General features: G+C 38.7%; 1 protein-coding gene across 1 annotated transcript in view; it reads right to left on the bottom strand.

Moving 5' to 3' along the window:
- Window positions 1-1,747: 1,747 nt before the first annotated feature.
- Window positions 1,748-27,324, bottom strand: part of LOC138046917 (mediator of RNA polymerase II transcription subunit 16-like) — a 25,702-nt gene continuing 125 nt past the window's right edge. The window contains exons 1-20 of the mRNA XM_068893543.1: window position 27,324; window positions 26,759-26,854; window positions 25,434-25,589; window positions 24,925-25,024; window positions 23,082-23,165; window positions 21,684-21,749; window positions 18,827-18,901; window positions 17,008-17,129; window positions 16,176-16,345; window positions 14,804-14,868; window positions 13,909-14,055; window positions 12,774-12,899; window positions 9,663-9,896; window positions 8,700-8,777; window positions 8,189-8,298; window positions 6,928-7,042; window positions 5,787-5,897; window positions 4,489-4,560; window positions 3,671-3,878; window positions 1,748-2,015 (exon numbers count right to left, since the gene is read on the bottom strand). The exon at window position 27,324 is cut by the window's right edge and continues 125 nt beyond it. Of these exons, the coding sequence (XP_068749644.1) occupies window positions 1,844-2,015; window positions 3,671-3,878; window positions 4,489-4,560; window positions 5,787-5,897; window positions 6,928-7,042; window positions 8,189-8,298; window positions 8,700-8,777; window positions 9,663-9,896; window positions 12,774-12,899; window positions 13,909-14,055; window positions 14,804-14,868; window positions 16,176-16,345; window positions 17,008-17,129; window positions 18,827-18,901; window positions 21,684-21,749; window positions 23,082-23,165; window positions 24,925-25,024; window positions 25,434-25,589; window positions 26,759-26,854; window position 27,324 (2,308 nt within the window). The 3' untranslated portion in view covers window positions 1,748-1,843. The remainder of the gene's footprint in view (window positions 2,016-3,670; window positions 3,879-4,488; window positions 4,561-5,786; window positions 5,898-6,927; window positions 7,043-8,188; window positions 8,299-8,699; window positions 8,778-9,662; window positions 9,897-12,773; window positions 12,900-13,908; window positions 14,056-14,803; window positions 14,869-16,175; window positions 16,346-17,007; window positions 17,130-18,826; window positions 18,902-21,683; window positions 21,750-23,081; window positions 23,166-24,924; window positions 25,025-25,433; window positions 25,590-26,758; window positions 26,855-27,323) is intronic.

Below are 27,324 nucleotides of genomic sequence, written 5' to 3'. Positions count from 1 at the left end.
CCCACACAGTGTCAGTCTTATCACCAACCCCCAGTCCCCGGTTATTTTTTAAGGAATCGTTATGGTTATGTTAAAAAAAAATGCGACATCTTGCCCTTTGCTTGTAAACCCCCTGTCTGTGTTATAGCTTGCTGAAAACTCTACAGATGCGTAAAATAACTAACTACTGCATAGACCCTATGCAAAAATGGCTGCCTTTAAATTATTGTTTTGTTCATATTCAAAATAGCCCAACTGACCTCGTTCGGGATAACAAATTCTTTAGAATTTTTGTCTCAAAAACGAGGTTAGTTGAGCTATTTTGAATATGAACAAAACAATAATTTAAAGGCAGCCATTTTTGCATAGGGTCTATTTTCCTTTGCATTTCTTCATTGAAATGTCCTTCGGAAAGAGTCGGAAATGGCCTTTGCGATACCCTAGATTTGAAAATTTTCTGGGGGTGCATGCCCCCAGACCTTCCTAGTTTGGTGCGCAACGCTCTCGTTTGCGTACACCTTCAAAATATCACGCTACACCCTGGCCTATGACAATCCGAGTTTTTAAACACGATGACGCTCTTTAAAAGGGGTAGCTTCCCGCTATTCATTCAAGCACGACTGGTTATCCAAGATAGTGATCAACAAACAGGAACACAGAGACGGGAGCCCTAAAAGATAATTCTTACGCGAGAAAAAGGAACTGGGGATTAAAAGAAAGGAACAACAGGTAACATGTTTTGACATATTACGGACACATTGCCATAAGGGGGGATTTTATTGAACAAATTATCACAGAGCTCGGTTACGTCCACGGTTGATTGATAAATCATTTACATGTGCCCAAGGAACCACGCCTTTTATAGTGCGTCTTCGTGTTTATGCACTGAGTGCTGCTTTGTAGTGCTTGCACTACAAAGGGTAGTATGTGATGAACATTACGTTGTTCAAGACATGCAGTTTGCTCTTTTGATGCCGTTTATGATGTACACAGTTGACCAAAATGCAAGGGGTGTAAAATACATCCGAACGAAGAGTGAAATATAATGAACACACACAAGGGAGAGTACGGGCTTAATGTGAACTAATTAGCATTACAACACAATTTACATCACAAAAGCAGTGCGATCTGCGTCAATTCAAGGTCACCAGCAGCCTCGCAGCCATTCATAGGCTAGGTCACTGGGTAAACAACTGTAAAATGGCCTATTATGAGGGTTTGTATGGGAATTTACGAACATGTTTAAGAGTCGAAAATATAGAACATAAATGGAACAAAAATGCCTTACCTTGTCTTCTTGATAACTTATCAGTGTTTTTGTGGCGTACTTCGGCCATTTCAGCGCGATTGCAGTGGGTTGTAGGTTTGCTGTTTTCCTCTTTCTATATTTATCTTACAAAGGAAAACAGCGAACCTACAACCGAACGCTCAAATTACAAGGTTAGCTTGGGGTACCTGGGGGATTTCTCAATTTTAAATGCCTGACCAAATGGCACAGTTATCTCAAAGACAGGACTTGGAATCCCCCTCTCTCTAACTCTTACCCGTCATGCATTATGATTTATTCATCATGCAGTGTGATTGCAGTCTACTCTCTGTGTGTTTGGGCCATGTTCGTCTTTTAAGGTTTGTGTCAACTGTACTGTTCGACCATCTCCTGAGAATTTTACATGACCGTTATTAATCCGGACTGACCATCAATTTCAATGTGCTTTTTGCAAGACGGCAGCAAGGTGAATAGTATCACTCAAAAATGAAACTGATTCATATGATAGACGTTCAGCAATAATTTATTAATATGAAAAAACTTCCCGCCACACGGTTTTTTCATCAACAAGTTGATCACCGTTTCAATGAAAGGCTCTTACGCACTACCCACAACTGCAACGCTGCCCTGTTGTTGCTGTTGATGATGTTCTTTGAATGGCAATCTTCTCCAGCTACCTCCACACACACACGACTTGACCCATCTTTGCTCCCAGGCTTTTGCAGCTATATGGTCAGCTATATTGTCTATTAACGATACACAGTTACACCTGAATCAAAACAAATTATACGTCATCAGAATGTGAAGTGCAAGTGTGAATCATTGTAAGTTACGGAATAATAATATTTCAAATTGTAAAGGCCTTTTAAAATAGTTTTCAGTAAGTTGGTCCTAATAGTCCCTTCAGGCCATTCTTTATCCCTGAAATCTTAAATGCATGAACTCAGTCAACACTTCCGGATTTCTAGAAATAACGTACACGGGGCGCAAATTTAAAAGCTGACCGTGGTTACACCATAAAGGCAGGTCACTTTTTGCATCAGGAATAATTACCAATGAAGACCATTGCAATGATCTTGGGGCATGACAAAAATTTTCCCTGACTTCTTTAGCGTGGGAAAACAAAGAAACAGCAATCGCTCTTGGGCAGGGATTGCATTACATTCTCAATGGCAGTCTGCCGTAAATTTGAGGCTTTCTGTAACTTCTGGAACTTCTTTTGCACTGCAAGCTTCCCCTAACAGCCACATAAAACTCAAAACATCTATGCATATATAGCTAGTGTACAGCTGCCCACTCTCTGTAAAAAAAAAAAAAATCGGAGAGGAGCGTCTTTGATTTACCGTTGATAATCGTGTTCAATACCACGTGATTTTCCCTGGAATGTGTGGAAAATGATGTGACTGGTTATTACCCATCGATCATGTTACATCATTGAAACAACAAGTTTTGATTGGCTTTTATTTTTATTTCTCCACATCAACACTGTGAGAACCACCGTGAGAAATTTTACGATGAGTTCGTGTGTACTTTGCGCACGGTAAAAATTACGAATAAAAATCTTTTTGATGGTCAAAGAGGTTTTTCTTTTAAAGCACGAGCGGAATTGTTAGCTATGGAGTGTAAAGTGGAAATCGATTCTACGTACATTTGTAGGAATTGTTGTCAGCGCTAAAGCGAAACGAAAGCGCTCCTGACGAATCTTCACGAGGTGAATATATATAGCACTATTCAAAAGATTGTCCACTCGAAAACGTCTCCCGCTATCCCTTACCAGTCAATGTAATCCCAACGCCTTGCTCGGACCAGCCTAACCATTCTCAAGAACAATCTACAAAGCGTGTTGCCCTGGAAGATTTGAGATGTGGACATATCGAGGAAATAACAGCTCATCGTCAACGATCTGTGCAGCTCTGAAGATCAGAGCCGTACCCGGTTGGAAGACTTGCAAATACATCCTTTCCTTTAAAGAGTGCTTCTATCCAATAAAGCCAAGGTATCTTAAAACTATTAGGGACGCTCTTAAAAAAACGTTTGAAATCTACCTCAGTGACCACCATTTTGAGAATTTAGCACCAAAGAAATATGAGCCACGCAAATTTTGGTCAGCGTAGATCACTTAATAATGTATGCAAAATTATTCCGGAACACGATTACTAACGGTAAATCACAGACGCTCCTTTCCCAATTTTTTTTTGTGGAGAGTGGGCGGCTGCACACAGGCTATACATACAGGGACAAGGAAGGTGTCACCATTTCTACCTATTTTTACGTCTTGATATTGGTCTGTATGAATCCTACACAAACCTAATTCTTTTAACCACCAGGGCCATGTTGAAGTTAAACATTGAGCACGGAATGCGTGTGATCCAACACATACATGTATAACTAATACTTAGTTTAACTATTATCACAGCTCTCTACCGAGTGCACTGTTTTAACTTGGTGGTGGGCGATTTGTCCAGAAAGATCCTTCTCACAACATCCATAGTATGTATTCCATCAGCAGGCATGGGGAAGATGGCAGAGGATGATGGATGGAAGACCTGATGTGTTGTCTGCAACACTGGTTGGATACCAAACTGATAAAGGCCTGGTTTGATTTGTCCACTCACAGCTTTGCCAGACACACCTAAATTTGGTTACAAAAATCAATCTAATGTTAGCATCACTTCTGTCAGAAGAGATCTGTATTTACTGATAATGACTCAATCATATTTGAAGAAATAACTAGAGCCTCACACAGGAGTCAAACTTTTTATCTTCTCGTTTTGATGCTCTGTCACTGAGCTACGACGACTCATGCAATCTAGGCCACTGAAGTATTGACATGTCACTGAAATGTCACACCATGGCATTAACACTCACAATTTTTGTTATGAAAGAAAGAGCGAATTTTAAACCCAGTGTGTTAATGACGAGATGTGTGAAGAAGCTAACAATGTGAAAGGGCCCTTTGCAGGATAATGATCACATGGTACAAAAACCGCTATACTTGAACGCAAATTGCCCACTGGGACATTTAAAGCAAATAAATTTTAGATGAACTTGCTTTGCTTGAGATGCCTCAGTGCGCAATTTGCCTTCCAGTATGGCGGTATCACTATCCTGTGCTAAGGGTCCATTTGAATGAAGGGGTCACTTTCACGAACTAGCCAGATTTCTCACACACAATGCCACTGCTAGTGAGGTATTGCTACATGTGTTCTCGAACTCAGCTTGTTCCCGCAAGTTACACCTACCTCTGCTTAAACTGGGCACTTGTATATTTTGAAGGAAAGATGAAAAATTTGGAGTTAAAGGAGCTGCTTCAGCTGAAAGACGAACACAAAATGAGGACAAAAAATCAGTGATAATGATTGATGCAGCATTAATAAAATTTCATAATTATGGCACATTTTCCATATAGACAACATGCACGTTTTAGAATGTGTTCTACATCGCTGCAACAGGGCATCGCTGGATGTAATGCAATGCCAAGGACGTGAATCCAAAACCTCTCACTTGGTTGTCTGACACTCTATCTCCTGAGCCAAGACAATTCTATCCACGTTAACGAGTGAGACAAAAGCTGTCAACTTTGATAGCATTTAAATGACAGCACATGCTTTACATGGAGTGGGAAACTCTCAGTAGTACATGATAGACAAAAATTATGCTCTGGACAAAGTAAGTCATTGCCTACAATCCTGGACAAAATTTTTGTGACGTTTCTAATTTCCTTTTCAAGCAAGTGAAGCTATGATCCTCGCAGTTGCGAACACAATTTTAGCAATTCCGTAGAGAAGCCTGAAAGACTCTTGACCTTGCGATGCCGGTGCGACGCTTTAACCAACTGAGCAATGAAGCCACTGATGTTGGGAGCTGGTTAACCTGAAAAGCCTGATACTCAGGTTAGGAGCTGGTCATTTGTGGGTTCAAATATTCCTGTGATGAATGATCAACGAACGAAATGATATAAAAAATGAATCATACATTCAACCGCGGATATGAAATCAAGTGAAGCTATTGAACGCAATTGCTAAAATTGCGTTCATAACATTTGAACCCACAAATGACCAGCTCCCAACATCGGTAGCTTCATAGCTAAGTTGGTTAGAGCGTCGCACAAGCATCCCGAGGTGACGGGTTCAAACCCCGTTGAAGTCCTAAAAATTTTCAGACTTCTCTACGCAATTGCTAAAATTGCGTGTATAACTTCACTTGATTTCACATCCGCAATTCAATATATAATTTATTTCATATATCATTTCGTTCGCTCCTTATCTATATCTTAAAAAAGGAATTTTATGAAATGAAACTAACTACATGTTTCCATTATTATTTTCCCTTCTGAAATGGTGAGACAGCTCTGGGTTACTTTTGCTTCTTCCTTGAGCAATTACATGTATGAATGTATGTGTTGGATTGGCTAATCCTCGGTATAAAAACCTGTGAAACTCACGGATAACGTAACACAAGGAAAACAAAAGACCAAAAAAAAAAAGACGAGTGCGCCTTGTATCCGAAAAACTACGGTAATTTGTTTATGGCAACATACCAGCCAACCTGTCTTCTACAGCAACATCAGGTTCATCTGTATTAGCTTGTCTGCTTAGAAGCCAGATTTTGGTAAAGATCTTAAATAACAGTGCCAATGACTCATTTTTATCTGAGGATAACAATCGTAACGACTATCATGATTATCAAAACTGAAAGACAACTTACGATACATTTAATTTTTACTGCATAAGTATAACTCGCATACTGGAATCTTAAATGACCACGAAACGATACAAAATGGTACAGTATGTCAAAAACAAGAGGCTCATGTACTGTTACATGTATTGTTGATTCTGACAGGGTTCCGATTCTTTCAACGAATAAATGGAAGCTACACTAGTACAGTGCTGTTTAAGCAATAGAGAACTTTTTTTCCGTGTTTCCATAGCCTCATCTAAACACGAGGGAAGTTGGGAGGATTCGAGACAGTTATGCAAACCCGAGACGCATTCAAGGGTTTGCATAACTGTCGAGAATTCTCCCAACTTCCCTCGTGTTTAGATGAGGCTATGGAAACACGGAAAAAAGTTCTCTATTGCTTTTATAAAATGTTTTTCAAAAAAAATTCGACAAATGAAGGAAAATGCTTCTAGATTGAAACAGATTTTCTTGATACACGCTCATATTTCCTACCAGCCAATCAAAACGCGCGTCTGACAACACAACCAATCAAAATTCGTGTGATGTAACAGCCGTGTTCCATACTCTCATCTAAACACAGCTATTGACCAATGAGAGCGCGCGTACTATCCTAATTGTTTTATAAAATCGTATAGTGTGACCCGGGCGTCAACCGGGACTTCAAGATGCCAGGTAAATCAAGTTTGTGGCAGTCAGAGAACAGTGCAGTAGTTAGGAAGCAAGCAACTAGGGGAGTTTATCTGATTGTAGCCAGGAGTCTTGCTCACAGTAGATGTAGGAAATCCCCAAACCACAGCCATTGGTGATAACCCTGAGTGTAGTCATCGACAAGACAGCTTTTTGCAAAGAAAATTAATAGCTCTTGAGGCTGCTTATTATGCTGCTACAGTAGTACAAGCACAACCTGGTTTTAACTTTCAACTCAGTTGAAGAAATACCGTACATCCCTGAAGGCAATGGAAACTCTCAAATGATTTGGGAGATACATCATTGCTTACCTGCCGAAGGAGTAATAGAGGGGAGTATTCCAGGTGTGGTCTGACCCCAGAGTCGAATGAGAATAAGCATTTCACGCAATGTACCTAGAAAGCTTGTGTCACGCATCAGGCTAACCTACAAAGACAAAGCACAACAATAAACCCCCAAAAAATTAAATATTGCCTCGGCTACATGTGCATGTAGGACGTGATTGAAATGGAAGCACTATTTTTCCACCTTTTGGCCTCAACAATCAGTGGGATGTTGGCCATGGTTATCTTTCATGCATGTGGCTTCCACAGAAAACTCAGGCCCTGTCCACACGTATCTGAATATTTTTCAATCTGCAACTTTTACTTTTCGGATGCGCCTTCCGTCCACACGTATCCGGTGAATTCATTGGCGAATCCGGAAATTTTTTAATACGTTCTCCAAAGTAGAGATTTTAATCCGCTATGAATCCGGAACGTAACAAGATCGAGCCCAGTTCCTCGCCGTGAAACTGATGATAGCTGCCGAGGGCTTCATGGCGCATGCTCTGTTACCTCTGTTTCCTGGACAGGCAAATTCGATTTGCATACGCTAGGTGTGAATGGGAATATTTTTTAATCCCAAAAGAAAAAGTTGCGGGTGCAAAAATAACCATTTGTAAGCTATTGGTTCAATTGATATTCCCATGTAGGAAATGGAAACTCTTACCACGCCCCTAAAACGCATGTTATTTAACAAATAAAGAAGCTTGGCCTGTGATTTGTTTTGTTGCAAAGCATGCAGGAAGGAGATAGAGCAGGGAAGACGTGTGGGGAAAACACTCGACTACGTCTCGTGTTTTCCCTACTTCTTGAGTGCTTCCTAAGTGTGTTACAACCGAACAGATCACGGGCGAGGCTTCTTCAAGCAAGCTAACAGACAAGTGCAAGTACTGTTTTAGTCTAAAATCGGGATCAAAAATCGAATTGTTCAGTAAAATCTGCCTGAAATTTTCGCTCATGAAAACCTGAACAATTGGAAAACAAGCTGCTTAATGCGTGTGGTTGGTCTGGCTAGTAAACAAAGGTCCCCAAAACAGCTCACAGGCGAGTCTTCTTTCTTGTTTCACACTGCATAATAAAGAATTGTTTAATTTCATCATGTGTTCGGCTAAAATGTTCGGAAAACTAAATTTCCCAAATCCTACGAGTGGCGCCAGCCGTGCATCTGTAATCTCATAAAGCACGCTGTTTTAACCATTCAGAGTTCGCGTTATATCGAAACTTTATCATAATGACATGTGTGACTTACCCCTGGTGCTGATTCCTTGTTGTGATGTGAAGTGAAGGAAACAACGTTAACCACAAACATGGCAAGGTCAGCCAACCATTGAATGAGAGGAAACAAAGACAACAATGTTGCTATACATAATAAAAACAAACAAAAATAATGACATAATAAAAATAATAATTTCAGAAGTATGTGGGAAGGCAGTATATGTAAATTGTATGTAAATGTTTCACTTGAATTTATGGCTTGAGAGTGAAGCACTTCTGCATCATTTTTTTCGAAAAGGCATTTTCCTGCAACGCGCACCAAAAGGAAGTCCACTGGACTATTGTGTCCTCGGAGAGTTAGCTTATGCCCACATTTCCAACAAAGTTACACTGTAACAATAAAGACACTTGGCAACAGTGCTAGCGTCAAGGCAGATTGAAATAGAAAAGCGCTGCTGTCTTGGGCTACTGTTGGTTTACCGAAAGAATCCTGTGCTTAAGACTGAAGTGCAAGAGGATACATTTACCACAAGTCTATGTCTTACTGCTTTGAAGGGTCAATTCCTTTGTATCTAGAGCTTGCAGTACTTTGTCTACATCAACATCCACAGCTGTGGGTATCTCTTCATAAGAAAAAAGACAGATTCCTCTTATTAATATAACCTCTAAAACAGTAATTTGTATTCTCAGCTGTCAATAAGTTTATTGCAAGTATTTGAGTTGATAAAATTGGTTAAGCACTCGGATTTAGGGCAGTAACCAACAACAAAAATTAATTCCATAACCCTAGTGTGGTAGCCTCTCGATTTTTGGTATAATGAGATACTAGCTAAGCGACTGTACATGTACCATGCAATACAAAATAGATTGACTGCATGGTACTGAAAGGGGCTTTGGGTACATGTATCTTGCCTATCCGATAACTTACTGTACTTTACAATTACAGGACCTTCGGCTGAACCAGTTGTACAGTGTCAAGGCCATTTTTCTGATCAGGTAAAACATAACAGCATGAGATAAGTTTCCTAAAGGTTACCGGTAACGGCAAAGTTGTTCATGGGCCACTGGAGGGCTCAAAAGGTACACTGTATAGATTTTACTCTGTTTAAAGACAGACAATTAACTTGTCATTGGGGCTCTAGAAACTTCAGAGATAGAGCGGTTTTTAATTGAGTGTCGAAAGTAATTTGCGAATTGCTTTGGTTTATGATTACTTCACTCGGTGATTGGTTCAAAGTTTTCGCGCCACTTTTTCAACCAATCTGAAGTAAAACCAAAAACAATCGTGGCTCGCGAGTGCACATTTTTGCCCGCGCTTTGTGTCGGCTACGTAAAATTACTTCTAGTTTTGTTTGGTTTACTGGATTGTCTCCGTCCTTTTTGATTGGCCAAATTAATTACTTTGGTTTTGGTTTTGGTTTTACGACACTCAATTGAAAATCGCTCTAAGAGGGTTGGTCGGAATGAAAACCGATTGACCTAAAAAATACAGGTACTAGGTTACCCACTTGCCAGCTGCTCAGAGGCATTGTGTGTGGATCTCAAAAGAGACCTAAAGGTTGCTGCTACCGCCATGAGAAGTTGATGAACATAGCAGTCAACTGCCTGCCCAGCGCCATCTTTCATGCACCTTAACAGACTGGCTTGAATTGCTCTGAATCTGGAACCTTGAATCTGCTGTTGGGAAATGTCCTGCTTGTTGAAGTCATCTGTTAACAGCCTTAACACTGCATCTAAGGTGTCTGTAAAATGGCAAAATTCAGATTATGACTGCTGTCATGATCCGCGTATAACGAAAGTCATGTCCGATAGCCCTGGGATAGTAGATTTGGCTATCAGGCCAGTGGATTCTGACCTTTATTTCCTGGAAGGGCAAATGGAAAGTAGTATCGTAAGCTTTCCACTTAAATTTGCCTGGATCCGGAAGCAGTTTTTCGAAAGTGTTTAAAAAAAGCATTGCGTTTTTCGCTATACGGACCTCCCAGCCGGCAAATACAGTGTAACATATATGTATGTTAAATACATGTATATAAATCCTACTTTTTAAACGTTTCCGAGCTAGTTCATCCTAGCCATAGCTTGTCTTCTGGGCAAGCTGTTAAAATATATCTACCTCCTACTATCAGAGTTCGAGGTCCGTACTGTAAGTTACGGACCGAGTCTCTTCTTGTTGATTTATGGCGAAGCGCGCGGGCCATAAATCAACGGGAAAAAAGGGAGGATCCGTAACTTACAGTACGGACCTCGAGCTCGGTTAATAAGATATTTATCATATCTCTGAGGTTAATCCGGCGCGCGGGCAAGGAAACTAGTCGAAGTCAAGCTGAAGGTTCAACTGCCACAAAGATTGCCGTGTCAAAACCCAAAAAACTAGATCTTCTTGGCTGTTTGAAATAGTTGCTTGCAAGATTCAAACAGTTTTGCAAGTTTATATAAAAGAAACGACAGGAAAAACTTGCTAGATAATGATTTATCGAAATTTTAAATTTAGCGGACTGTACAGCGGGCCGTACTGTAGAATACGGCCGCTAATTTAGCCAATCACAGCGCGCGCACTATCTGCGCGAAAAGAATGTTTGTCACAATCGAACCCAGTTTTCGCACGGCAAAATATGCTATCGAACAAGCGCTCAAGAAAATTCTACCTTTTGTCACACAATTTCAACCAGCTTTGAAAGGCTTAAAGAACATACTATTCGGGACAAATGGCATTTAATTCAAAACCAGCCTAATCGCAGAGAGATATTTAAGAAATAAGGAATCTCCCTTGATGTCTTATAGAAAAGGAAATCGCTTTAAGATATGCTTGTCAAAGCAAAATGGTGAAAGCTACTAGAACACCATGGACACACAGCAGGAGCCGCGTTGGTCTGCCAAACCCATTTTACACATATTTTACACAAAATTGACATTTTTACAAGCCTCCTTTGAGTTTTAATGGGCAACAGGTCTTTAGAAGGTGGGCAACCGAAAAAAAGCCATGTGCAACAAAAAAAAACAAAACTGGTTGCCTAAAGGGCAAATTAGTAAGAACACTGTGTGACTGTGTGGCGCGGTTGCTCGAAGCTATCTTTTCATAAGACTGGCTTTGTAAAAATGCCTCGACCTCACGCGACCGTGCTGGCATTGATTCGATCGTCCACGTTTTTCGACGTTCCTCATCAAGTGAAAGTTGTTGCTGGGTTTGTAGAGAGATTTGATTGTGCAAGTATTTCGATCGTGTGGAAATAGCTCCTGTGTTTGCAGTGAGATTTGATTGGTTAAGTTTTTCGATCGTGTGGAAGTTGCGGTTTTGTTAGCAGTGAGATTTGACCACAGGGGGGGGGGGGGGGGGGTACTGCCATATCTGGGCTATATAGGTATGTGCCATGTGCCGCTGTGAAGGTATGGTTTTCATGCAAGCAGTTTACTCTAGCATAGAGTATATAAGTCAGAGCGTTTGGGTCTACAATAGGATATCATTTTCCACGAAACTGACCACTTGGTTGAAGATTTTACCTAGACTAAGGACACCAGGAATTGCTACTCAAAAATATAAAAAAATGAAATCGGCAAGTTTAAATTTTCACGACTCGGCCTCAACAGCGTTGATAGATGACCATCATAAAACGCTACTGGATATTATTAACTGCCAAAATCGGGATTCGGACGGAAATCGGTGGTATTAATGCTGGTTAAAATGAAACAATTTATTGTCTTGATAATGCGTAGGTACGTGCTTGGCATTGCTGGACAAGTATAAATAAATCCTTTTTTTAAGAAAGAAGTGATTGTGGTATAAGGTTTTGTTTTGGCTTTGCTGTAGACTGTGCTAGTGACCTCAGCTTCAGGAAAACAGGTAATCTAGGATGGGAGTGATTTGGGGAGTTTACTCTAGTATAGGGTAAAATCCAGCTGAAACTAGCTCTGAATGTCCCAGCGCACATCCTCACCCAGAAATTCCTAAAGTACCCCCCCCCCCCCTTCACCCGGGATTTGACTGTGCATGTTTTTCGCTCTTGTGCTTTCACGACTCTTACTCGACAAGGTATTTACTGTCAACATCATCTGATCGGCAAGTTTCCGCGAAACCTTTCGTTTACACAAGACACGCGAATTTATGGAACCTTTCTTTACTGGCGTTTCACCTTCACCCGCACGTCTTTGCCTGCGAATACAGCCGACTCACATCGCCCTGGCTTAAAAAAAATTTTCATTTGCAACTTTGCGCAACCAGATCGGACTGGCTAGGGCAAGATTATTGCTTTAAATATCATTTGATCGGCGCGTTTTTGCCTTCAAAGCGTTGTACTAAGTTTAAATCCTTGGAACCTTGGATTGGACTAGGCTTATTGGACATGACCTTACATATCAGGATTGACTTTGTTTATAAACCATTTTGTAAACCCTACGATTGACTACGAAAGCCAATTGTAAAAACCTTTTAGAAAAATAACTAAGTGGTCGATAGACCACGTATAAAAGAAATATTTCTTTCCGTACCCTTAAGCTTTGCTTCCAAGGCGATTGTCGAGAGCACTTTAATAATCTGAGATTACTACTTGTATTATTCATTTCTTTGCACCCTGCATGATAATGATGAAAAAAATAAAACACCTTTTGGGCTTGGATCTTCTAACCTGCAGGTGTTCCAAGATGAGCAGCCATGAGTACATCCCACCATTCCCAGCCAGACAGTAGACAATACAGCAACAGGTCTTTCAAACTGATTTTGAGCCATAATGCGGCATGATCTACGCCAAGTTCTATTAATAGATCAGAAAATCTACATAGGATTTCTGTCTGAAAATGATACTTAATTACAATCAGAAAATAACATATTGTAAGAGCAGAGCAGAGCAGAGCACACAAGTACATTATTATTATTATTATTATTATTATTATTATTATTATTATTATTATTATTATTTATTATTATTATTATTATTATTATTATTATTATTATTGGTTTTGGACAAACAATTGAGAGTAAAAATTAGTGGTAATAATTTTGAATGACGTTTCGATGATTCGTTCATCATTTTCAAATTCGTAAAAACTAAAAACTAAAAGTCAGATTCTTGTGAGTTCTTTAAATACTAAGAATGTGTGTGAAAATCTCGTTGCATGTAATTAAAAACACTGCAATGTGGAACGTAGAGGGTAACAATTAGGTACTAAATAGTTTTGCTTTGATTTAGTCAGATTGAGTGTTCAGCTGAGGTTTCTTTTCTTGGATAAAAAGCATTTCGTAAACTAAGCATTCAAATTTCCCACGGCATTTCTTAAGAATGGTAAATTGTTCCTGAAGATCTTTGTTCTTCTGATTGTGGGCGTCTCGCAGGTGTTTTCCAATAGCAGAGTGCTTGTGTTCCTCAATGCGTTGGAAAAGGTGTCGGCAAGTATAGCCAACATAATCCGCATCACACAGATCACATTTGAATTTATAGACAACGCATTGTTGATTTATTAACGGTGGTTCGGCCTCTGCTACCCCCGTCGGCAATTTTCTTGCTCGTAAACACTGGGCGCAGATGGCTGTTCATTTTCTTTCCAAGATCGGACAGCTGTCTTCGTACAACTTCGGCTGATCTTTGATCCTTGAACGGCAGAATAATTCGAACGGGCGCATTTGCTTGAACATCGCCAACTTGCGGTTGATTTCGCGACTCAATGAATCTCAATGAATCTGCGCCCAGTGTTTACGAGCAAGAAAATTGCTATTATTATTATTATTATTATTATTATTATTATTATTATTATTATTAACCATACCTGCAAGGTTATGCAGTTTGAACATGCGCAGGTCTCCTGTCATGGTCACCCCTACCACACAACAGCAACAAGGGGAATAACAGATGGCACCAAGCAAACCTGGGCTACAACCCACTCTTGAAGAGGACGCCCTTTTAGCTAATGAACCTGTTAATAAGATCCAGTCACCACTACAGCTATACATTCATTGCAAAAAAATAAGGAATAAAAAAGATTTATGAGCACTCACTGTAAAGGATGGGGTGGATATACAGGATGAGGGAGGTTCAGTTAAGGTACATGTATATAAAAAGGAGCTGTTTAAGTAGGTTAAAAGGGGAAATAAATGGAAAAGTGTGGGGGGGGGGGGGGGAGCGGTAAGTAAGGGACAAGTAGAGAGTGCACACTCAAATTGAGAACCCCACAAAAAAGCCATGTCCCTATTTTCAAACTCACCCAGTAAAATAAAATCCCCTTTCAGATGATTCATAATAAACCGAGTTAGAAAAATTAACCAGTTTAAAATAATATCACCTTAGTAAAGAGCAAGTTTCTTGTGAAATAATAAAATTAAATGCAAACTACAAAAATTAACTACAGTTCATAATTATTCTATTATGTAAACAAGATCTTTAACATTAATTTTACTGTAAAACTTGTGTGTCTGTTAATTTTTGTTAAGTCCTAATTATTTTAAACAGAGGTATAAATTATGGCACACATTTAATGTCATTGAATGTTATCTTCAAGCAGATGACTTGTGTGCAATAATCCATGTGAAACGTTGTCCCAGCCTGTTTTCCCACATGAATTTTGCTTTTTCCTTTTTTTCCCCAGGTTCAATCCATTCAGCACTTTTCATGAATTTTCAACTCACAGCTGTGTCAGCAACAACTGGAAATTATTTCATACTCACCAATTTCTGCATCTACTGAACTTTGGAGTTTTGTGGAAAATGAACCATTTCGTAACAGCTTTAAACTGCAAGATAAGGGTCAAGTCACTTTATTTAACATCTACACTACAGTACATGTATTGAACACTGTATGCAGTTCCGTCAGCTCCTATTAAGCTAGAACATGTATCTCTGAAAGCCATTTGAAGTATATTTAATTTTCAGTCACTGCTCAGTTTTTATGTATTTAGACCTATACGTGAAGATACCTGGATCAGAGTAAAGCCAAAACAGAAGTCACGTTTCTCACTGAAAATCGCACTGGAAGCTTCAGCCCCAAAAGGTGCACATAAATTAACTACTTGAATTGTTTCCTAAATGAAATAGTCCCGCGACTCTTAATCAAACCACTTCTGCAGATCTGGAGGGTCCGAGTTCGAGTACCGGTAAGTGCATTGTACAGTTCTTTGTTCCCTATATCTTGTAACCCATAACCCTTATTATAGCTTACTTGCATCTTTGTAAACATTACTTTAATTCTGTATTTATGTGTATATTATTTTCTCTTTTAATAGTGTGAAACAAAATAACTCTGAACCCGAACTGCATGTTTATCGATGAAATAAACATCCTTGCGTGGGTTTGTATTCCGAACACGACAGCTGTTTGTGAAAGTGCGTCTTCGTCATGTAGTTCGTAGTCATGTACTATTGTATTGCTGTCAAGCTACGTGTATTGTTTAGAACAATAAGCAAAACAATAAGAAAGCTAATGAGGCAGACGCGTATATCTGTATACGCATATACGGGTATATATATACGCGTATGTTCGTATAACCAATACGCGTACTCGCGATAATGGTTATACGCACATACGCGTATAGATATACGCGTATTATGCGCATATTTTGGTTAACGTATTTCTGAGCGGTACTGTATGCTGTAATGTTGTCACTGAATGGATCAGTGCCTGAATACAGAAACCGATAAGGTGATACATGTACGAAACATCAAGGACATGTGCTGCGAATTGCACAAGACAGAGCTTGAGGGAAGGTATACATGTAGGTATTTTCATTCCTTTTTAGGGGATTGATTGGTAGAGTGCATATTCAACCTAGGTAAAATGAGAGGAGAACGGATTTTACTGACAACATAATTATACGTGTGTGACTGAAAAAAGCCGAATTAAAGAAAAACTTCAAACATTCATACTAAGACCTGAATACTGCTGTAACAGTAGAATGTAGCTGATCTGACAAAATGAACTTTTCAAGTCAAATACTCAGGAAAACAACAAAACACAGTATGTCTATATCACAGTGCATTAATCCCAGTTCTGCTCCCTTGAAAAATGATAATAGGTACTGTAATATATAAAACACAACAAATACCAAGTTAATAACTGAAGTCTGTCATCATCATATTGTACCAAAAGTATTGATGCAGGATATGTCAACAGGTTACTGGTCGGTGACAAGTCCACTTTGGGTGTCGGCAGCCTAGGCAGACAAAGGGACACGATGTTGGCAGGATCTTTGTAAGTTTTGATGATAGTCCATTCCTAGGGGACAAAAACCAGGACCATGGAAATCAAGTCATTGATAATAATAAAGAGGACTTGCCTTACTGATACAGTTGTACAGGTCAATGTAGTTGGAGAAACTGCGGCGACTTAAGAAGACAACGTATGGTAGAATTATGTTTTAATTCACTAGTAATGAGTGATAACTAAAAGATTATTACCACAAGCTCAATTCCTCCACAACATCATAATTTAAATTGTAGTTGTAGGGAAATGCTAAAATGATAAATATTATACACGGCAAACTGTCGAGATCTGTCATTTTTGGTCGTAATCCTTATGTTATCCTCTTTTCTTCACATTTTTGTTCTTTTTTGAGGCGGCATTGTGTTAAGTGATCCCTGGAGTAAAACAAATAATCTTATAAAATTATCCAAGCTTAATACAAAACATTGAGCAATACACCCATAAGTTGAGAAACAGATGTGTTCTAGAGGCAGACTGCTCACAGGGAATCTAAAGGGTCAACCTAGAATTGGTGCCATGCATTTAAAATCCAAAGTTTATGGCTTGATTTGTCAGGTCAGTTGTTAAGCTTTGTCTAATACATGTACATGCATTTGAACCCTAAGCCAACCTCTTATAATTTGAAACACAGCATTAACATTTTGTTTACTGTCAAGTCTGACTTATATACTCACATATACACTGTAGTTCGTCATGTACGGATGGAGATGTGATGCTATTTCCTGTTGGAATCTCTCATGAACCTGCACCTTTCCTTTCTTCATTTCCCAACGTTTTATACAACTTCCATTTTTGCCTATCAATTGTAATCAGTAAAACTAATAGGTTACCAAAATTAATTATTAAAAAAAGAAGCTACTAGCCAAATATTACTTTGTCCAACAATAAAAGTATAAGGTGCTGCCTTGACTCTCTTGTTTTTCCCTTCCTTTGGCACTAGATTTTCCTGAGCATGCATAATTATATAAGAAAAAGACTTCAAAAATCAACATATTTTATTTTAAAAAATTACGTACTTACATCTTTAACCCATTCCCCCAAAGATTAAAACTTATTGATTTTCATCTGTCTAACATCAGACGATAATAATTATTTAATTCGACTTTATAATTATGTTCAAACTAAGATAAACGTACTACTGATTCATCTGCTTTAATCCTGTTTACCACAATTTCGCTCCATATCTGCTACGATTATATTTACACTTTTGAAGTTACTGCCTAATGTTGAAAAGGTGGCCTCCATTTTAGTCAGTGAGGCTCCATGTCATAGCTGACTTGCTTGCATGCCTCAATAGTGTATTCTTTTTCTGTCAGTTGCATACGCTGATTAGTAACTGTTTTTTAGCTTTTATTTTTACTAGTGCCAACAATGAACCATCACCTGCTGCTTAAGATACTGGATAATGTCAGTAGTACATAGAGGGTAGTGCATAGAGGATATTACAAGGCTGCCCGCCGAAGTGTGGTTTTCCGCTGGCTGAGGAACGAAAGAAGCGGAAAACGTTTTTCTCACACATGGCTGGGAGTCTGGGTACAGGTCTGCGGGGGGTTTTCAGGTCACATGGCTCGTGTATGCCGCCATTGCCTGACATGCCCCACCCACCCATGAAGTACTTGTAGAATGTTTTAATTGAGGTGATCTTATTCTCATTGTAAGACAATTATGTTATTGTTAATAAAGGTCAGGCTGTGTGGTTGGGCTTGGCATGAGTCCCAGCAGTGTGTGAGAAATGAAATTTCTCCTAGAGTGTTGAAAAATATTTCACTTGTTCGCTGCACTCACTCGTGAAATATTTTTCAACACCAATGAAACACTATATTATAAACAATATAAACACCAATGAAATACTAAATCATTTCACGGAAGGCACCGAAAGGCGCAATCTTTGTACATGTATGTAACCATAGCAATTACAGTGATCTTTTCACGTGTGAAGATATCATGTTTTCGCACAAAAGCTCACTTGGTATTTCAGTGGTGTTTATATAATAGATCCGGCGCAGGGTTTTCAAATGCGTGACGAAAGTAATTAGCAAACTGCTTTGGTTTTGCATTACATGTACTTCCCTCAGTGATTGGTTTGAAGTTGTAGCACCATACTTTGGTTTTGGTTTTACGACACTCCATTGAAACTCACTCTAAAGTACTTTCTTTCTACAATCATGGTCAAAAGTGTTGGGAAGGTAGCTTCATTTTACAGATAACCCCCCTCCCCCTTATCAATGTTGGATTTTCCAGGGAAAAAATGGTGACTTTTTTTTTACCTGAAGAACTCCAACATTGAATGTTGGGCAGGGGGGCCACAAGAGCATGGTACAATGTATTTCCCAAATGCTTCAGCCAATAGTTAGAATAATCGAATTAGGTGTGAAGTGAACTGTCGATACCCGCAACCTTCTCAACAACTTTTGACCACGATTGTAGTTCCCTGCAGTTTGACTCAACAAATTATTGTAATACTTATTGTTATTATCCTACATGTATATGTACCTGTTGTGCATACCAGAATTGCTTCACCAGAGTTCTTGGACATAAATTGGAGATTATTTACATGATATTCAGCAACTGTAAATCACAAAAAAAATCTGAGCTGTTTTGACACAACATGCACAATGCATCTAAATTACGTGTACCTGTACACAACCAATGATACAGCTGACGTTACGATCACAGCTTGACCTTTACTGTAATCTTAACAAAAAAAAGATCAATTCCAAGAATTCTGATCCAAATTCATCCAAATACCACATTATGCACCCGTAACAAGGATGGCACTAAGAATTTTCAATTTGGGTCCTGGGGCCTGCATGTCTGATGGCCAAATTGGGGTCCCAAGCATTTTTGGGGGTCCCAAAATCTTGGTGACCTTCTGCGAGAAATAGAGTATTTTTTTAGGTAATGAGAAAGAGAGAGTAACCAACTTTCTAATCTTTACGACAGTACTTAGTACTGTAACTAGTACCAATAATAATAATAATAATAATAATAATAATGTAATGTGATGTTAATTTTTGACAAATAAATAGACTTAGACAGTGCTCAATGTCATGTACATTGTATAACTGAGGTGTTCCTATCCAGCATTGTCACGGGCAGCTTTGAACTGTTCTTGTTGAAGCAACAATGCTGCTGTACTTTTGTGATCCACCTGATTCATGTACCATACAAGTGCCAATCACTGGAAATCTTTGCGTCCAGTCGTGGGCACGTTCTTCTTTCCACCTTTTACCTGGTCCTTTCAAATCACAGACAACTTATCGCCCAAATTCCTTGTTTGCAACCATCCAAACTCTTTCAGCCAATTTTAGCCAAAAAATCTTTATCTAAAAATGACCATGTCTTCAACCTTTCTCAGTTCCTTTTCAAGAAGTGTGAGCACTTGTATTTCTCAATCGATCAAACAATCAATGAGCAAACAAATGGCAGGAGCTCAATTATGTTTCCTGGATGTTTAATCATCTTCACCAGTCTCCTTTGCACGGCTAAATCCAATATGGCGACCACTATGTTACTTAAATTTATTTTTTTTTTATTTTCTTTCGCATGTCGCCCAGTCGCCCAAACAACAGATATACTGACAAATCAAAGCAAGTTGTTTGAGTTATTTAATACATGTACAGTACAGGTCGAAGATATGCGGCCCAAAATGCGCGTGTAAAATGTGCCTGCGTGTCAAACACGCACGCGTCTGCGTCTTTGACACGCGCATGAAATACGCACATAAAGCAAAGCTCATTAGTATGTATGAGTTAGCCCATTGTCGACCTATTGCGGTTAGATCATTGTTAGTTTTAATAGCTTTTTACTGTACAAATGTATATGGCAATGGCTATTCAGCTGAACATCGTTTGGCAAACCCAGCACCGTGTTTGTTTCAGTTCACAGGTAAACATGTGGAAATAAGTAGCGGGGTATTCTTGATTAAAAAAAAAAACGTAACAATTCGCTCGCGCAATATTTATGTCGGGCGCATGAAAATGTTAAAACTTTCCCGTTTTCAGCACTTTCTTAAGCCTTGTAGAACCAGTGATATGAAAATTCAAAACTTCTTGTCGCGAAATCGTCAGAAGAAGCGATTGTCACACATATCAATGTCGCGTGTCTTTGTAAAAATGAGAGAGATACAATCCGCTCGCAAAAACTCGTCTTGTCAGGTGCGTCAAAATGAATTTCATTTCAAATAAGAGGTTAAACAACGGAACATTTTCCCGTTTCAAGCCCTTTCCTATGCCTTAAAGAACCAGAGATATGAAAATTCAAAACTTCTTGTCGCGAAATCGTCAAAAGAATCGGTTATCTCACATGGCGCGTCGCTTGTCTTTATTGACATAACGTACATACAATTTGCTCGCAAAAACTCATAGTCTGGCACGTCAAAATGAATTCAAATTCCAATAAGAGCTCCAAGAAGGGAACATTTTCCCGTTTCAAGCGCTTGCCTACGCCTTAAAGAACCAGAGATCTTGTCGCGAAATTGTCAAAAAGAATCGCCTTGCATCCTGGGACACATTAAAATTTTGATGATCACTTTTTTTTGGATTTTATATAATTTGCGTAAAAATGCACGATTTCTGCGTTAACACGATCTCTGTGTAAGCTTGAAGAAGGCTATGTGTATGTGAACAACTCATACAACATTTACAAGTAACAAATTTTATATTAACATTCACAACAATATTGACAATTACAATTATAACAATTATATAGCTGTATCAAATATTTTTGCCAACTGTCCAAATTTAAAATAAAGTTGGATAGTTTTTGCAGGAATGTTTACTTCAGCTTTGAACAAACTGTCCAATTTGAGAAAAATCTGTATTCTTTCCATCAACCAATCAAATGTAAAGACAGATAAGAGAACTGAGTATTGGCCAATCAGGTTGCAGCTATTTTAACCATGCAACGTTTTTGGGCCACGGACAGACACCAGAAGTGAACATGTTGCTTGCTAGGGCAGTGGTTTCTCTCAGATTTTTTAACTTATCATCCCTAACAGTGAGAACAAACCGTTTTTAGAAGCTATTTCAAAATTGGACAGCATGTAGTCCTACGGTATTACATATACTTATTAACATCTTAACAATCCCGTACACGTCACTCTGAAAATCTTTAGGATGGTGGTTAGAGAGAGCTGCCTGGCTATAATCAGTGTTTGACACTAACGCTTGCCCGATTGTCCGGGGCAAGCGAAATATATCCATGGGCAAGTGAAACAACTCTAAGACTTGCCTGATCGGGCAATCAGAATTTTTGGTCAACTAATATTTTGCGGAACGATTTGATTTGCAAAAAGAAAATTAATTTTGTGGTTTAAAGCACAAAATTCACATAATCAAAGAGAACTTACAGTCTTGTTCAATGTGTGAATGAGGAAACAGGCAGGGAAGAGGATCTGACAAAATCTGACAGCCATCTAAAAAAAGGGAGATGCATGTTTCATGACAAAATCAGATCACTGGATTGAACAGGATTTGAACCCTGAAATAAAGTAACTACTGTATGTAACTGTGACAATCTAAAATCTCAACATGCTTGAGTCTTTGCTCAGTTCAAATATGTCATCATGGCAGGGTTTGTAAAGTAGCGACCATATTTCTGAAAGCACCAGACATGACATTTTTTGGCACCAACATGCGAGCTACCTAGGGGGGTCTAGGGGGAGTTGGGGGCATCCCCTCCCCCCCAAAATAAATTTTTAATAGAACTGTCAGAAACGTTGTTTCCAGTGTTCCTGGAACCCAAGAATCAGTTTCCCAGGAAACTCTCTGGAGTTCTCTCAAATTTTCTTTAACAAATAACAGTAAATGAAAAATTAAACAAACCTCTCAAAATTAATATTGCATGTATCAAAACACTGTCATAGTCTTCATGTTCACATTTTCTACAGATTTTACTTAGGAGTCCACTTTTAAAACAAAATGATTATCTGCTCCCAGTTGGCTTGATAGCTCAGCAATTATTGGTTATTATAAGTACTGCATCACTATAGCAGAGGCCATGGTTCAAATCCTCCATGCATTCTTTTGTTACTGCTAAAGTACTAACCTACATGTACATGTACATAACTGTGATGATACACGTACATGTGTATGAAGTCTCAACACAATAACTCCACGGGTTCCAAAATATATAAATGTCAACTCTTTGTCAGCAAGAAAGGTTTCACCCAAGTGATATTTACAGCTGTATGTTTCAATTCTCTTTGGGCAGGTTATTTAAACAAAGTCAAGCTAGGACTGCAGTTTTTTAAAAACTATTTTTACCTTCAGTACTTTTTAGAACTAAGAAGTAAGATTCTTCAAGAAGAATATTTTTTCCCTCTTTGTTCTTAACCCATTGACCCTGGGAGTACAGTGTAAGACTTAACAGATTTTACTCTGTCTAACACCAGATGATTTGACTCGGGCATCCAAGGGCATTTGAAGTGTCAATGAGTTCTGTCCCCTCTCTTTAACACCCAAACCGGCCTAAACCAACCAGACTTTAGTATTTTACTCTGTCTAATGCAAGAAGATTTTACTCATCAATGTCCCCATTAACCCTTTAACACCCAAACCGACCTAAACCGTTCATACTTAGTATTTTACTCTGTCTAATGCCAGACGATTTTACGCATGAATGGGGAACCCCCAGGAGTCAATGGGTTAATTTATCACCACTAACACCACTGGAGTCCATTTGTAAGTATTGGACAACCCTCCCACTCTTAGGCTTGGCTAAGTCTATATTACTTTTGGAAATCAACCTGGTATTCCAGACAAGGAGACTCTGTAGAACTGAACAGCACTGCATGATTCACCATCATTTGCTACGACTATTACTTTTCCCACTACACAAAAAAATGCAAAAGAGAAAATAAAAATTAACGCAACTCTTTGACTTCAAAGGCTAGGCTGAAATTGCAGCATTAGTGTTTGAAAGGATAATGGAAATAAATTATAGTCCTTCTTTATACGATCAAAGCCGTGGTCTGGAATTTCCGATATGATGCTGCACATGCTACATGTATCTCAAACAGTCATTAATAGTAACAATATTATTTAACTTTTTAATGTTGACTGCTGGCATCATGATAAAAAACGTAGTACATTATAGACGAGTATGTTTCTGTATTGGAGATTTTACTCAGTCTAACACCATACAATTTTACTCATCAATGCACTGGGGCCAACTCAGGCAAGAAAGGGTTAAGGAAAAATCTGGTTTTATCAACGGAGTTGATAATGTAAATTGGCCACCGTACAGAGATTCTAAAAGCTGACGTTTCGAGCGTTAGCCCTTCGTCAGAGCGAATCGAGGGATTATGGGTTACGTGTAGTTTTTATAGTAGAGTAGGAGCTACGCTATTGGTGGTAACATGGCAACGTGAAAAATAGGAATATATTAGTTAAATGAAAAGCATTCGTTAATACCGTGAGGATTAAGGGTGCCGATTTGAAAGATGAATTTTTGTTCCAGATTCTTGCGGCTTTCCGTCGTACCTAGATGTAGGGAAAGGCCGCAGATAGCCATGTGTTTTTTGGAGTGGTTAGGCAGATTAAAATGGCGAGCGACTGGCTTGGATGCATCCTTGTCATTCTTTTCAACATCGCGAAGGTGTTCGCGGAATCGGTCACCTAGTCGTCTACCTGTCTCACCAATGTATAATTTATTGCATAACGTGCAGGTTATGCAATAAATGACATTTGCGGAGGTACATGTGAAACGATCGGTGATCTTAACAGATCGCTTAGGTCCCGATATCTTGCTAGTGTTAACAATGAAAAGACAAGTTTTGCATCGTGAGCGCGCGCATTTGAAAGTGCCGGGTTGCTCGTTGGTTTTGAGCGCGCTTCTAACTAAAAAGTTGCCTACGTTTTTGTCGCGTTTGAATGAAATAAGTGGAGGTTGCGAAAAGATTCTACCAGTCTCGGGATCATTTTGGAGTAATTTAAAATTACTAAGAATGATGCTTTTGACTGCGTGATTATGAGGATGGAAAGTGAGGGTAAATGGAATTCTGTCATTCTTATCTTTTTGTGACGTTTGTAGTGATGACTGTCGATCAAATTGTTGGGCGCGATGATGGCCCGCTTTGACCACAGAGACAGGATAGCCACGTTCTTCGAAGAACTGGCACATCTCCTCTGATTTGCTGGAAAAATCGGAGTCATCACTACATAGACGTCGAAGTCTAAGAAATTGAGAATAAGGGATGGAGTTCTTGACATGTGATGGATGTGACGATGAATACAACAAATAACTGTGTGAATCAGTAGGTTTGTAGTGCACACTAGTACATAGCGCGTTGCCTCTAATAGAAACGTTGATATCTAGAAAAGCCAATGAAGTTTCCGAAGTTTCCGAAATTTCCCAGGTATATTTATTATTATTATTATTATTATTATTATTATTATTATTATTATTATAATTATTATTACTTTCATTTAAGGAAAAATCCACTGGCAATGGATATCATGCATACAGTACATGTACATGTATCAACCTTTTGTTAATTTAAATAATTTATTATGTAAGGCAAAAGTTATTATTAATAAGTACATAATAATTTATCATGTATTACTGCAACGGTACTAAACTGCACTTACTGTTTGTAAATGCGAGATCAGCCACAGCAACTCTTGCACGCACTGTTGCCAAGCATTTTCTCGTTATTTGTATTTCTGGTTTTATGGTTGTCACACAAATCTAGAAGGAAAAGAAAACAGTAATTTTCAATGACTACAAGTACATACAGCTGTAATTTGCTTCTAATTACAAACAACCACAGATTAAAGGAAGAGTTTAGAGTTGGCACATTGTAAGAACTTTTGACTTACCGGTATCTTGAACCCACAGCATAAATTAATAAAGGAGAGCAAGTAAATGCATGACAGCAGGGATTTGTATATGTACAGTGTAAGGCGAACAGGTTGAATACTACTTGGTTTTCATTCAGATTTTTTTTAGTAAAGAAACCATTTGTATAAGAATGGCCATCATTTCTCGCTCAATTAAGAAGCACAACAATACTATTAGCCTTTGTGATGAAATGTGAATATTACACATAGATAAGACTACAAGAAAATTCAGAACAAAAAAATTAATATTGACTTACAAGCCCTGTTTCACTGATGGCCACCCATCCATCTTTGGCTCTCATCCCTTCAATCTCTACCAAAGGATGTTTGCTTTTATTGGTCTTAAAGCGCTCTCCAAGCTTCTTGGGAATGACTGAATGCTGTGGATCATCGCCGTGAAGGGTAAAAAGGTTCTGTTGATAAAAAAGGGAACATACATGAAATTAAGGGGTCTGTCACACAAAAACATCAACCATTTTATGTACTTCCAACAGTGGAACTTTTCAATTTTACTACCCGGTACTTTAATTTCTTATAATATTAACTTTTTTCCTACATACACCAGTACATTGTCAAAGGGAGATCCTCTGAGAGAAACGGGTTTACTTAACAATCGCATACAGTACAACTGTTTATCCCTGTTCAGACTCTCACTTTGGTACAGCGTAAATGACAATTTAATTTATATCCAACACAATGACTTATAATTCTCTGGCTAATGCCAGACGATCATGTTCAAAATTGTTCACTGCCCTGACCTCTTCAGTTTTTCCCCTCTGCAAATTTGTACCAAACACTGCATTATTTATTAACCCAGTGACCTCTCAGGTGCCCCAGGATGTCCCCAGTTGACGAATGAAATCATCTGGTGTTAGACGGAATAAAATCTGTTAAGTCTCACTCCCAGGAGTCACTGGGTAAAGGAGTCAAAGAATATTGAACTCTAGTGTCTCACATTAGAGACCTTAAGATCTACGACGACATCGATGACAACGCCACAAAACAATGGTCAACATCATTGGTTAAAAGAGCATAAAATAATTGTGCTGCATAAAATTATGTGGCATGGTTTTAAGCTCATATTTTTGCAGTACTCTGCATGACAGTGACGTGAAATCACCAAATTTTAGGTTCTGATGACGACGTGAGCATGCAACAGAAGATCTGTCATTCTCTATTTTCAGCGTAAAACTGCTCGTACCGATTTATTTTTAGGATACTTCGCACACACTGTAGACATGAACGAGATGGAATAATCTCAAAAGACATACTGGACAAAGTTATATTATTTTTGAGCTGGTGTTTTCGTCAATGTCACTATCGTACAGTAGATCTTAAGGTCCATGTTGTAGAGTGCAGGCCAAAACTTAGAGGGAAAGGGAGAGGTGAATTTAAATCCAGACCCAAGTTTTATGCTACATTATGTTTCCATTGTAACTTGCATATTAGATGTTTCCACTCACTTCGCACAATTTATTGCAGAAAATTTTACCACATTATTAAATTAACAAAATGCACACTCGAGTTATCAGGGACATGATGGAAAAAAAATACTAATAGACCTTACAGTATTTGTACATACCTTGATCCCAGTATCAATCCAAGAGATTGCTACCAATCTTTCTCCTTCACCAACATCAACAGTACAAATGCATTCCCAGTCATTTACCATGTGATCCTAGAATGGACAGAAAGCAATGGTTGGTTTGCTTATGGATATGTTTTGAAAAAAAAAATAATTGTTTGTTCTCCCTTAAATAGAATGCTGGTGCTTGAGATGATTATGGCATAGTACACTGATCTAGGAGCTCCTACTAAGGCTGGCTTGTCCCCAGATAATTTTTTTTTTAATAAGCTTGTAGACTTGTATAAACTAATAAAACTGCTAGCCTTGCAGATGGCTCAGCTACTACATGCATTTATTGCCCTTTCCCTAAATTTACCGTAATTACCCTTTCACCGCTAGTTAGTTCACTTTATAGATTTTAGTTTCAGGATTGCCCGATCATTTTTACATGTACAAGTGTACAGTAATGAGGGTACTCTAAAGAACAAGAAGGCTAATTTCTAAAAAGAATCTGATCAAAGAGGTCTTAAAAATTCATATACCGGTAACCAAACAGCACATCATCAAAGACCTCAGTCACC

Source organism: Montipora capricornis, chromosome 4, assembly GCF_036669925.1.
Source record: "Montipora capricornis isolate CH-2021 chromosome 4, ASM3666992v2, whole genome shotgun sequence".
Lineage (NCBI taxonomy): Eukaryota > Metazoa > Cnidaria > Anthozoa > Scleractinia > Acroporidae > Montipora > Montipora capricornis.
This window is presented reverse-complemented; position numbering and strand designations above follow the sequence as displayed.